At 44.5% G+C, this 12138-nt stretch overlaps 1 protein-coding gene across 5 annotated transcripts in view; it reads left to right on the top strand.

Moving 5' to 3' along the window:
- LOC144819832 (maestro heat-like repeat-containing protein family member 2A) overlaps positions 1–12138 on the top strand; it is a 75124-nt gene that overhangs the window by 29751 nt on the left and 33235 nt on the right. For all 5 annotated transcript variants that reach the window (XM_078677563.1, XM_078677561.1, XM_078677560.1 and 2 more), the window contains 3 exons: positions 188–228; positions 543–684; positions 11757–11809. In XM_078677563.1, coding sequence (XP_078533689.1) covers positions 188–228; positions 543–684; positions 11757–11809 — 236 coding nt within the window. The remainder of the gene's footprint in view (positions 1–187; positions 229–542; positions 685–11756; positions 11810–12138) is intronic.

Here is a 12138-nt window from a genome sequence, read left to right as displayed (position 1 = left end):
GAATTTCAAAGCATCCTCATGACCGCTTGAGGCTCATTGAAATGCCACCCATCACCCATCATCTTCTTTACAGGTACTACTGGGTGTCTTAAGTGTGTGTGTCAGCCATATGTCTTCCTTTGGCAAGTATTGCTCAGTAATTTATGGATTGAGTATGACATGTCTTCGTTCTTTTGTACCTAAACAGCTAAAGAAATTCCAATACACAGACTCTTCATAAGATTGCTGGTGAGTATCACATTCCACCCCCATCATATTCCGCCAGATCCCTCTTCCCAAGTTGTTTGCTGCCATTTCTATGCAACCTGCTAATAGAGATCTTAAATTCAACTCAGCTTTTATCCTTTTGAATTTGATGGTTTTATTTCCAGTAAATTGGTTATCAGTACGACATGCTACTTACATTGTACAGAAACAGCCAAAATGTGGTTGGTACTAAGTACTGCGTAGAGAACAAGGTAGCATTTCCAGAAGTTTTAAAGGCTAGAGAATTGGAACTCATGAAAGAATCACTTTCTGAATTCTTTGTTGTGGGTTTTCAGGTAATTTCTTCATATCCTCGCTGGGATGTCGAAAGGGGAACTTCAGTCTTGGCTCTTCTCGAGAGCCTGATTCCTGCTAATTATCCATTTCTAGCAAAACTCCTCAGAATGAAGATCCCCCCGCTGATAACATATTTAGAAGGTGAGACCCCAAAGCATGATTCAGTGAGCACACAATTTAAACAAGTATTAATGGCATTTCAAACAACCATTGAGCAATGACAAAGCTTTTAGACCTTGTCCACTCATGTTTTTTTCACGGTTTTTATAAACTTGTATTATGGGAGGTGATGCCAGGTACATACCAAGATAAAAAATACTGTTTTGGTCTCAAAAGGTCACATTCTTATTGTTGTCCCTGGAACTAAATGAAAATAATTTGTGTGTGGATGTGCTCCTTGTGAAAAAGCAGAACGCCATTATTCACAGTGAAGTTAGCCAACGGCAGAATTGGCCCGTGATGTATGCTGTGGAGGACATAAGAGAATGTGAATGATAGGACACGTTAGACCAGCAGATGAGGAGGTCTGGCTGAAGGCTTGCATAAGTAAGCAAAAAAAGAAAAAGTCACAGTCTTTCTTTGTAGCTGGCCGATGCCATACTCCAAATTCGAATGAGGCAATAACAGAAACGGCGTCAGGTATCTTCTTGCAAGTTCTGGGTAACTTACGCATATAATAGAAAGGCAGTTGACACATTGGTTTGCCGAAAAAATCAGTTTATTACAAAGCTTCTGCCATGAAGCGCTTCATCTGTCAGACGCAGCCTTGGTCACATAAGAATGCGGCATCTTGATTCAGTGTTTTAAAGTACATATGTGGCAAAAAATTCCATAAACATAGAAAAGAATATTTCTTCAGTACATCCAAGGTCAACATTATTTTAGAGCACTACCTGTTTTGGCACCTTTTCTTTTATTTCAATTGTGACTTATTGTAACAACTCAGTAGCACCAACTCTTCTAATGACTAAACTTGAAACAAAGACCCCTGGTGGCCTCAATACAGAAGAGATTTTGCACACACATTTATAAACACCAAACACACTCTCTGCGTTTGTATTAGATGTAGGTATTAGTCAGGGTACATGGTAGGTTAGATTAGTCTACTCGGGCATAACATTGTTTGTGTGATGACTAAGGATGAACAGGGTATTTCACAGCAATTAATTAGTCTTCACCAAGGTGATGGCAGTGGTGGCAGCACATCTCAGGAGGTCGGGGATTCCTGTATTCCCGTATCTGGACGACTGGCTGATCAAAGCGGAGTCGCCAGAGAAGGTGCTCCTTCATCTGCAAGAGACAACTCAGTTGTTGCACAGATTGGGTTTTTCGATAAATGTACCCAAGTCTCACCTGGTGCCCTCCCAGTGCAACCTGTTCATAGGTGCGGTACTGGACACTACTGTATGTCGTGCATTCCCTCCTCCTCAAAGGATTGTGACATACAGGAAATTATTCCTTTATTCCTCAATGGAGCGGTTGTTCCAGTCCTGAAGGTCTTACGTCTGCTCGGTCTGATGGCTTCTTGCATTCTGTTGGTCAACCATGCACGCTGGCACATGAGGGCACTCCAGTGGTACCTCCGCAGGCAGTGGTATCAGCACAACGGAGATCTCAGGGAGTACGTGAGGATCTCCAGAGAAACTGCAGCGGATCTGTCTTAGTGGAGCGTGGAAGGCAATCTGTCGCAAGGAAAGCCTTTTCAACTTCCTCCATCGGTGGCCACGGTAATAACGGCTGCATCCACTCTAGGGTGGGGTGCTCATATGGGGGACCTGGTGGTCAAGGGTCTTTGGTCTCCAGAGGAAAGGTTGCTTCACATCAACCTGCTGGAATTACGGGTGATACGTCTGGCACTCAAGGCCTTCCTCCCTTCCCTTCGCGGGCGGTCAGTTCAGGTCCTGACGGACAACACGACCGCGATGTGGTATGTCAACAAGCAGGGAGGATTGGGGTCGCAGTGTCTCTGCAGAGAGGCTCTGCGTCTCTGGTCCTGGGTTCAGGATCATCAGATTTGTCTGATGGCAAATCATCTGGCCGGAATTCAGAACATTCGTGCAGACAGTCTCAGTCGTTAGTTCTCTGCCGACCACTAGTGGAGGCTTCATCCAGAGGTAGTTCGTCGCGTCTTTCGGACGTGGGGAACTCCACGGGAGGACCTGTTCGCCACTCAAGAGAATGCTCACTGCCCGTCATTCTGCAGCCTCCAGTTTCCGATGCAGGGAGCCTTGGGAGACGCGTTTCAGTTGAGTTGGGGCTCGCAAATCCTTTACGCGTTTCCTCCCATACCCTTGATTCCTCGGGTTCTGAGGAAAATTCACCAAGACCGGGCCCAAGTTATATTGATCGCCCTGGATTGGCCAAGAAGGGTGTGGTACTCAGACCTTCTCCACCTCTCCTCTCACCCGCCGCTCCGTCTCCCTCACAGGGCAGATCTCCTCTCCCAGATGGAGGGGCAGGTTCTACACCCCCATCTCCAGACCTTACACCTTCGTGCCCGGAGATTGAACGGGGCAACCTGAGTTCCTTTTCTCTCCCACACGATGTGGTGGATGTCATTTTGTCAGCCAGGCGTGACTCTACTAAGTCCATTTATTCCTATAGATGGTCAAAGTTCGTTGCTTGGTGTGGGGAGAAGTCCATTGACCCTTTAAGGGCTAGTTTGTCCAATATTCTTCAATTTGCTCTTTTCTTGGCCCAGCAGGGTTTTGCGGTGGCAAACATTAAGGGTTATTTGTCGGCCTTATCGGCTTTCCTTTGTTTGCCTGACCAGCCCTCTTTGTTTAAGTCACCTATTGTTTTACGGTTCATCAAGGGCCTTATCAATACATTTCCTCCCACTCCTTTTATTGTACCTCAATGGGACTTGAACCTTGTTCTTACATTTTTGATGGGTTCGCCTTTTGAGCCTTTACACTCATGTACCTTGAGGCTTTTGTCTTTCAAGACGGTCTTCCTTGTAGCAATTACCTCGACAAGGAGGGTAAGTGAGCTTCAAGCTCTTAGTTCAAGGCCCCCGTTTTTATCCATTCATGCTGATCGAATGGTTCTTAGGACCAGGGCTGCTTTTCTGCCGAAGGTGGTAACTCCTTTCCACCTGGGGCAATCCGTTACCCTTCCTACCTTCTATCCTTGCCCCTCACCCTTCCAAGGAGGAGGAGAGGCTTCATCGCTTGGACCCTAAGATGGCGGTGAGCTTCTACCTGGACAGGACAAGAGAGTTCAGGTTGGATGACCAGCTGTTTGTTGGATTTGCTGGCTGCAGGAAAGGAAGATCGGTGCACAAGCGCACGCTTTCAAGATGGATAATTTTGTGCATCAAGATCTGCTACTCCCTGGCGGGTAAGGAACCTCCAGAGGGTATAAGGGCTCATTCAACTAGAGCTAAGTCTGCAACATCTGCTCTTTCTAGAGGTGTGCCTGTAGAGGACATTTGCAGAGCGGCAACTTGGGCTTTCCTCCACACTTTCGCGAAGCATTACTGCTTGGATACCGAGGTGAGGAGGGACGGCCACTTTGCGCGCTCTGTCCTCCAGGATTTCTTGGTATAGGAGAGTGGACACCCTCCTACGGGAGTGGGGACTGCTGTGGGACTATATTCACAAGGTGAGGAATCCACAAGGCAGATGTATCTATCAGAAGAACAAGTTACTTACCTTCGGTAACGCTTTTTCTGGTAGATACAGTATCTGCCTGTGGATTCCTCACTGACCCGCCCGCCTCCCCGTTGTCCACTCGTGTATACCATGTTTATTGTATATATTTATATATATTTATTGTCAAAGGAAAGGTTTATTACATTTTGCTTTCCCTTATTGTTTTCGCACTATGTGTGTAATCTGGATATTGTGTACTATGTATACTTTGTATTGTTCTACTGCCATTGGTCTGTCCGTGTGCCTCGAAGGCACGGAAAAAAGGGGAGGAACTGATGTCATCACACCGGCGTGGGCCTGATATGGGGTCGGTGACGTCAGCGGAGTCGCGCGCGATGCCGTGCCTCTGTGACGTCGGTCCACGTCGGCGCGAAGCTACAAAAAGAATTTCCGGAAGCTGCTGACGCAGGGGGATATTCACAAGGTGAGGAATCCACAGGCAGATACTGTATCTACCAGAAAAAGCGTTACCGAAGGTAAGTAACTTGTTCTTCTACCATGGCGCTAAAATAGTGAATATATGCAGACATATAAATACATGAAGTTAATAGTGCGTACTCCTACGATGCAAACCCTAACTAGATGTACCTAAGTGTACCTAGCATGTATGTTGATGTATAGCCAAGAACCTCCTAGGAAAGAGCAAACCCCAATACCTGATGTGAGAAAGCAAAGGACCCCATCTTGATCTCGAGTGGACAACCCACAAGTAATGTCAGACGACTGCTAACTGGAGTGTCTGCATGCAGGGACTTCAGCGTCTCGTGTCAGCATGTCAGCATAGAATCTTTTTCTCCTCCGGCTTGCCCAGCAAAGATGTTCTGCCTATATACCTGAAAGGTACCATCAGGGGTTCTACCTAGATGTGTCATGGTACTGTGGGCATGTTAGCCAAGGATGACGATAGTGGTGACCCTTGTACAGAGTTATTATGCACAAGATTGTAATCCTGCTGTGATACTAAGAATCCTCATGCATAATAAATTAGGCTAGTTTTTTGAGAAAACTACACAACATTTATGCAGTACCTAACTAGGTAAAAGGTCAGGGCCAGAACTGTTATGTAGAGCAAGGTAGGACAAATGTCGGTAAACACTTGTGCGTCTACCTAGGACTATATTGGGGTACATTGGGTATTATAGAAAATTAAGAAGTGTTACAAAATATTTTGGTCTTTGATATAATAAAGGAGTATTTTTCTATGTTTATGTAATTTTAGAGCACATATGCACTGTTTTACTCTGAACCACAACGGCGATCCCCTATGTGATCAAGGCTTCATCTGCAGTGGCGGTTTCTGGCTAAAGGCGTCGGGGCTCCGCCCCCTTTACTTTCACCCCGGTCAACCACGATCCATTCTCTTCGAGTTTGCTTTTAAAAAAACATTGTGCACACACTGCTTGCAGCTTGCCAGTCAGTGAAAGCTACTTCCTGAATGTGCTGGCGCTGCCTGTGCCTGTGGGCAGAGCTACAACCTAATGTATTTGCCGGTCGGAGGATCCCACAGCCCTGAGGGTTGTGAGGTCATCAGCTCGGCAAATACATTGCCTAAAAGACCAGTCTCCACCCCCTGAAAACGTGCGTGCAAAATTAGCCCTGGGCGTTTATTCTTAAGCCCTGTAACTCCGGAGCTGCACGTCAGTCAGGGAGTGGAGGGAGGGGTCACCCCACCCTTTCCCAATTCGTCACAGGGGGAAGCAGAGACATCGAGTCTGCGCAGTCATCAGTACTTCTGAAGACCACTGCAGACTCGAGTTTTCTGCTTCCTGCGGCGCTGTTGTTGATGGCAGGAGTGTGAGGTAATGCCATTATTGGAGCTCCGGGTGGTCCCTGTGTTGAGCACTGGCCGGCAACTAGATCGCCCAGGCTGTGTGTGCAAATAGAGTTTTGAGCCTCCCCACCCCCATTTTTCTTTTACCTGCTGCCCTCGAGATAATTTGGGCCGCAAATCATAATTTCCTGCAGTTTAAAACTTAAGCGCCGGCAAATTACTGCAGTATTTATTTCACAGAGCCTGTCTGTTTCGTTTCTTTAGCACTCCCATGGGTCAAGGATGAGTGCCCCGTGCTCCTGTGCCTCTGACAATCATTTATTAAAAGTTCTGGAAAGTGTGATTTAAATAGACAAAATAAATAACCGTTCTAAGGCACCCCACGCAGCCCTTTTGAGAAGGAAATCACAGCATTTCGCAGGACTTAGTGCACAATGAAATGAACACGTGTGTTTCTGTTAGTTCTATCTGTCGCCTATGCAGACCCCAGAGGTAAGACTCCAAGGGGCAGATTTATGAAGGCCTTGCGCCGCCGGTGCGTCATTTTTAACATGGAAAAAAGTGGCGCACCGGCGGCGCAAGGCCTTCATAAATCTGCCCCCAAATATATAAACAGACATCATTTGTCTTTAAGATCCACTTCTTAATATGCAGTGCTTTAAATGGAAAAAGAGAAGTGCCAGTACTCACCAAATTGATTAGGGTGCTTGGGAGGGGTGTATCTGTGGGTCGTGGCTTCAAGGCAGCCTTGTACACTATCAGCAATTTCTTCTTCAATGTAAAGTGCCCCTGGCCAAGTTGTGCTCATAGCTGCAAGGTGCAATTGGTGTTTGTTGTAATTAAATACAGCGTGAACTTAGCCCGAGGGCATTAATGTGAGAAGCAGAAGTTTCGCAAAAGCAGACTTTTTTTTATGGCACATGGAGATTTAAGTGATTTGCCCTGGATCACAGGATGTTGAGTCAACCCTGGGATTTCACCTGTGCCAAAAAAACAAAGTATGCGTTCATGTAGAACTTGTGCTTCTCATGTAAAGCACTTTTATGCCCTCCTGCCAAGTTTGCGCTATATATAACTGCATAAATAGACCAATGTACCCTGCATACACAAGCCGAACTTGGCCGAAGGGCGTTAGGCGCTCTGACAGACAATGGCGAGTGTATTCCAGCCTGCAACCTTTCCCTATAACGGAAAGCGCGACAGTTCCAATGTGGAGAGCTCTAGCTGTCAAGCCACACGTGTCTTCCTGTCCTGTCGCGCTGTCAGGGTGTGAGCAGGGCCGGCCTGTAGCGTGGGCGAGCTGGGCACAGGCCCATGGCGCCAGTATTCCAAGGGACACACGGAGCTGTGCGCATTAAGGCAATACCAGCAGCAGAACCCCTGTCATCTTGCAACCGCCTTGTTCATGTCCCTGCCTCTGTCTGACTTGCCAGATTAGAGTTCTTTTAATCCTTTATGATTAGACTTTTGGGCAATGTTTTAACACCTCATTGCCCCTTTCTTCGCTCTCCTTTCACCGTCTCACCCCTGCACCAACAGACCCATCGCCGTGAGGCAGTTAAGCTGTCTGTGATTTAGGTGAGCGGTGGAGGTCCCGAGGCGTTTGGATCCCCTGCTGCCTGATTTCAGTCTCTATCAGCAAGGGCGCCAAATTTCTCTCCGCCTAAGGCGCTATCTTAACAAATGCCGGCTCTGAGTGTATGGCTGCAGTCGCAACCTAGCGCCGGGATACACGTCATTAACCGCCACGCGCCCATAACCCAGAGGCTGACCACAGCATGCCACTGGGAGTACCGGTACTCTCTTAACACAAGGAGAAGTCCCGGTACTCAATGGGAGAACACGGAGAAGTGCCGGTACTCCATACCGGTGAGTACCGTCCCATTTAAAGCGCTGATAATATGGTTGTATGTACAGAGCACCCTTGGTGGAAATCCCAGCTGATAGAGGTTGCAGATTAGAGATGATTTGTAATGTCAATATTTGTCTAATTAGTTGATGTCTAAAGGTGCCTATTGGTTTCAGCTTTTTATTATTAACAAGTAGAATTTCCATACTGTTTTTTTTTTTTTTTACAATGGGCACATGCAGTGAAACGTTATTAAACCCATATGCCACAGGTGGGTCAGGAGAACCCATTTGTAACTTGTCAATTGGATTTTCCACTAGGGCTTTAACAGGAACTTTTTTCAAAAGCATTAACATAGATAGTTTTTTTCAGTATTTAGAAAAGGGACTGGGTTGTAATGGACCCTCTACAGTGGCATAGAATGTGCGACTATTCTGTTCCTGGTGCTAAAACTGCATTGATTGTCACTACGATTTTCTAATAGAAATCCTCTGACAAATGAAGGCATGTTTATTTATTTTTTTTCATCGCTGGCTTCCAAATAGAAGTTCGCTCAAGACTGATTTGCCTTGTCCCTCGGAAGAGGAATGAGTTTTATGATTAGGACATTTAGGCTAAATTATAACTATGGTTTATGTGGGCTGGCTGAACGAATAACATTGAAGTGGTGGCGCAGACACGTTATCTGCACGGGCGAAGCAGCTCTGCTTGATAAAAAAAAGTATCAATGAATGAATCCGATCCGCATCTATTTTTCGTTAGGCCATATTTTTGATTGCTGGTCCCTTCTTGCCGTTATATCAAATCCTGTCAACACAGAGAGCGCACAGTGGCAGCAAAGTGTAGTGTGTTCAGGAAATTAAAAGCGCCCCAAAGCCATCACTAAATTGCACATGTAAAACACATTTTGTGCTATTTTGCAAGAAATTAAAAGTGTTTGGTTGTTATTAATCCACATTAAATTCGTAGTAACTCAGATTCACACCCCCTAATAAAAAAGCAAATGTTTAAAATGTTATTACGCTGCTTATGTTTTAAACATGGATGAAAAGTGAAACCCATAACGGCATAAAGTTGGTGCCTTCGCTGTGCATAAATTTGTTTTCAAAATCCAGGCACAGATCAAAATTGACCTGCTTCTGAAACCTCAGTTCCTTCTTTGCTTGTCCCAGAATGCTCTAGTGCAGGTCAGTTTGCCAGGGGCTGTTACTGCCAGTTCAATACACAGGTGAGACGTTCCATTACTTATTTCCCCATACACCTTTTCTCCTACAATTACAGTGGTCAGGCCCTTTGGCAGGTCATTATAGTCCGATTCAGTGGGAAACTCCAGCTCTCTCGCCCTGGTACCATTTAGTTGCCCTTATAACTGCTCAGAGCTATGGAACAGCGCGGCATTGCTAGGTAAATAGTTAGAAATGTCTCTTGGAGGAAACATTTCGGAACTTATTCATAATTTAGGCATTCTCCTGGAGTAAAACAACAGCTGGTGGTTTGTGCGCCTGTCACATCAAGGAAGCTGCATCGCATTATCAGCTCAATTGAACACCCATGTTGTTCATTATGTGCCCACAACCAGGCTCTGAAAGTTTGTTTCCCTGACATGTGGTGTGAAGGTGTATAAAGTAATGAGCATGTTGTTTGCTTCCGGCAGTCACTGCACACTGCACGCACCACTGATCTCCTTCATGTGGGAAATTTCCGTAATCTCACTTTTGTTTTCTTACTGAGACCTAGAAGAGCAAAAAACAGTGATTCATTTGAAACACACATAGGTGTTGTTGCCCAAAATGGTACTAAGGAGGCTGCCACCCACTTTTAAGCCCTGGTGTGGCCCACATTCAAATGGATTTGTTTCAAGTCTCAATCAAATGTGACAGCCTCATGAACGCAGTTTCATCAGCAATAACCTCTTAGTCCACAACGGCATGTGGCCATCCATCAAGACATAAAATAAATCAGAAGAAAACCTGACACCTGCAAGGCTGTCTCTGCAGGACAAGAATCCGATGCAATATCAAACTATACATCAGGGTTATGTCAATGAGATTATGAGAAAGATTTCTGATGCTACTTTTCTGTTTGATCCCTTGTTGGGTTATTGCCCGAGGAGCTAGGGGGTTTGATGCCAAATGCTGCTGTTTTTTTTTTACATAGAGCAGGGTATTCCCACCTTAATCAGCTATATTCAAGGGCACTGGAATTATGTAACAGGGGAGGGCTAAATAATGCGGCTGGGTTGACTAAACTATCTGCCAAGAAAAGGCAAATTATGTGGCACATTGTCTGATGGTATTAGTTCATACTGTTGTCATTTTTTCAACATGTTAACACTGGGCAGAGGTTTGACCACATTAGTTCCAGATTACACATAAATAGAGCAATAATCAGCTGAAGGGTGACCAGTCAACCTTTGTGTGAATGGCTTTCAAGTGTGACGAGCTGTTTCGCTACGTTTTTAGTAGTGTGGAAGCGTTCCAAGTATATACTTTTGTGCACTAAATAATAACGAATAATAATATTTTGATGTTACTATAGATTCTGAGTTTTGCTTTGCATTACCTCGACATGTTGATTTACTAGTGAGTTTTGTTGTACAGTACTTACTATGATTGTGAATCTTATAAAAACATAATGGAGCATGAAACAGTACATCCTGATACTGTGACGAGCTGCTCTGTGGTGGTGTGATGTGTCTTATGATGTTACAAGTTGCCTTGAGCTCTGATGTTGTGATGGGTTGCAGTGAGCAATGATGCAATGAAGTAGTGTGCCTTGAATTGCGATATTGTATTGAGCTGTGATGTGTTCATATGCTTTGTTGAGTGCTATGTTCTGTCTTGTTGTGCTACATGGTGTCTAGTGATTTTTTGTATAGATTTGAGAATTGCCAAACATTTCTTCTTGCAACCTCGAAATTTCTAGCAGAAAACTATAACTAGTGTGAAGCTTAAGAAGCTGTAAAGCTGAGCTTTCGCATGTAAATCAGGACTTTGTGACTATGTTGTGTATAAGTGTATGTCTGATATGTAAACTCACTGATCACAGATGTCACTGCCTTATTGATGGCCCTGCATTTGCCACCAGCCAGACACAGGATCCAGTTTAAGACCTGCTGTTTTCGCACTAAGGTCTTGAATGGCATGGCTGCTTGCTTTGTGGATAGGAAAGTCAAGAAATACATCCCTAATCAGATTGGTAAAGAAAAGTAAAGGAGGCTGTAACTTCTCGGTACAAGTTTCTGTCCTATGGAACTCTCTCCCAGATCACTTATACAACATAGGTAATTGTATTCGGTTTAGGAAACCCTTAAAAACAATGCTCTTCAAACAAATATTTCACTGTTTACCATATTCTTTAGCTCCAAAATGCTATACTTGGATCCCCCTTTTTTCAACAATTTGCAGTAAATATGTGGTGTAAAATCCACCATTTTAATCCATTTTTTTCAAAATTTTCTTGCGGGGGGAGAATCCCCCCGCACCCTCCTTTTGGGGTTCGGGCTCGCTCACTTCGCTCGCTCGCTTGTTACATTAGTGTACAGCATTTATAGCCCCCCCACTTTCAAAATCCACCAGCCGCCACTGTTCATCTGACAGCTGAAATGCTTATTGGCAGTAGCTCTCTAATAAACTGATTTTCTGCAAACAAGTGGTGTGGTGACCTTTCTGTTATATAAGAAAGGAAACCAGAATATATAAACCTAAAATTACAACCAGGTATAAGGAGCTAAGAGTGACATCAAGGGCACATGAACAACTAATGACCTTGAACTCAATTCCCAGGAATGGCTGAGCCAACAAACACATTTTGCACACTTTGAATTGTGTGAATCTACTTCTGCTAGTGCTTGGTATGTAAGCACATTGCCTTTGAAATGATGCTTGCTATTCCTTTTTACTTACATATATTTCTTTTTTACCAACTACTATTTCAGCTTCCACGGAAAGAACCTTTGACTTGGCAAAGTGGAAATGCACGCTTGTTTCAGTAAGGATGAATTGCTAATGAATGTCACACATGACGCTTGTCTCTTTGTTTTCCATAGCCACTCATTCAGCGTGAATATATGCAGATATTAAATTCACCCCATCACAGTGCTGTTCTTCTATGAGGTTGCAATATTCTCACCATATCCCTATTATTTCTATGGATTATGATTGTTAATATGATGTTGATTATGATTGGGCACAGAGGGGGAGCAGCTGTACTCGGTACATAACATTTCCCTAATATGCAATATTTACCAGAAGCATTAAAAACCTTATTGGCCCAAGTTGACATTCATAAAACTGGAAATTGCATGCGTACAACACCTA

The sequence above is a fragment of the Lissotriton helveticus genome, chromosome 2_1 (genome assembly GCF_964261635.1).
Source record: "Lissotriton helveticus chromosome 2_1, aLisHel1.1, whole genome shotgun sequence".
NCBI lineage: Eukaryota > Metazoa > Chordata > Amphibia > Caudata > Salamandridae > Lissotriton > Lissotriton helveticus.
Note: the sequence above shows the minus strand (reverse complement) of the source record. Positions and strands in the feature narration are given on the sequence as shown.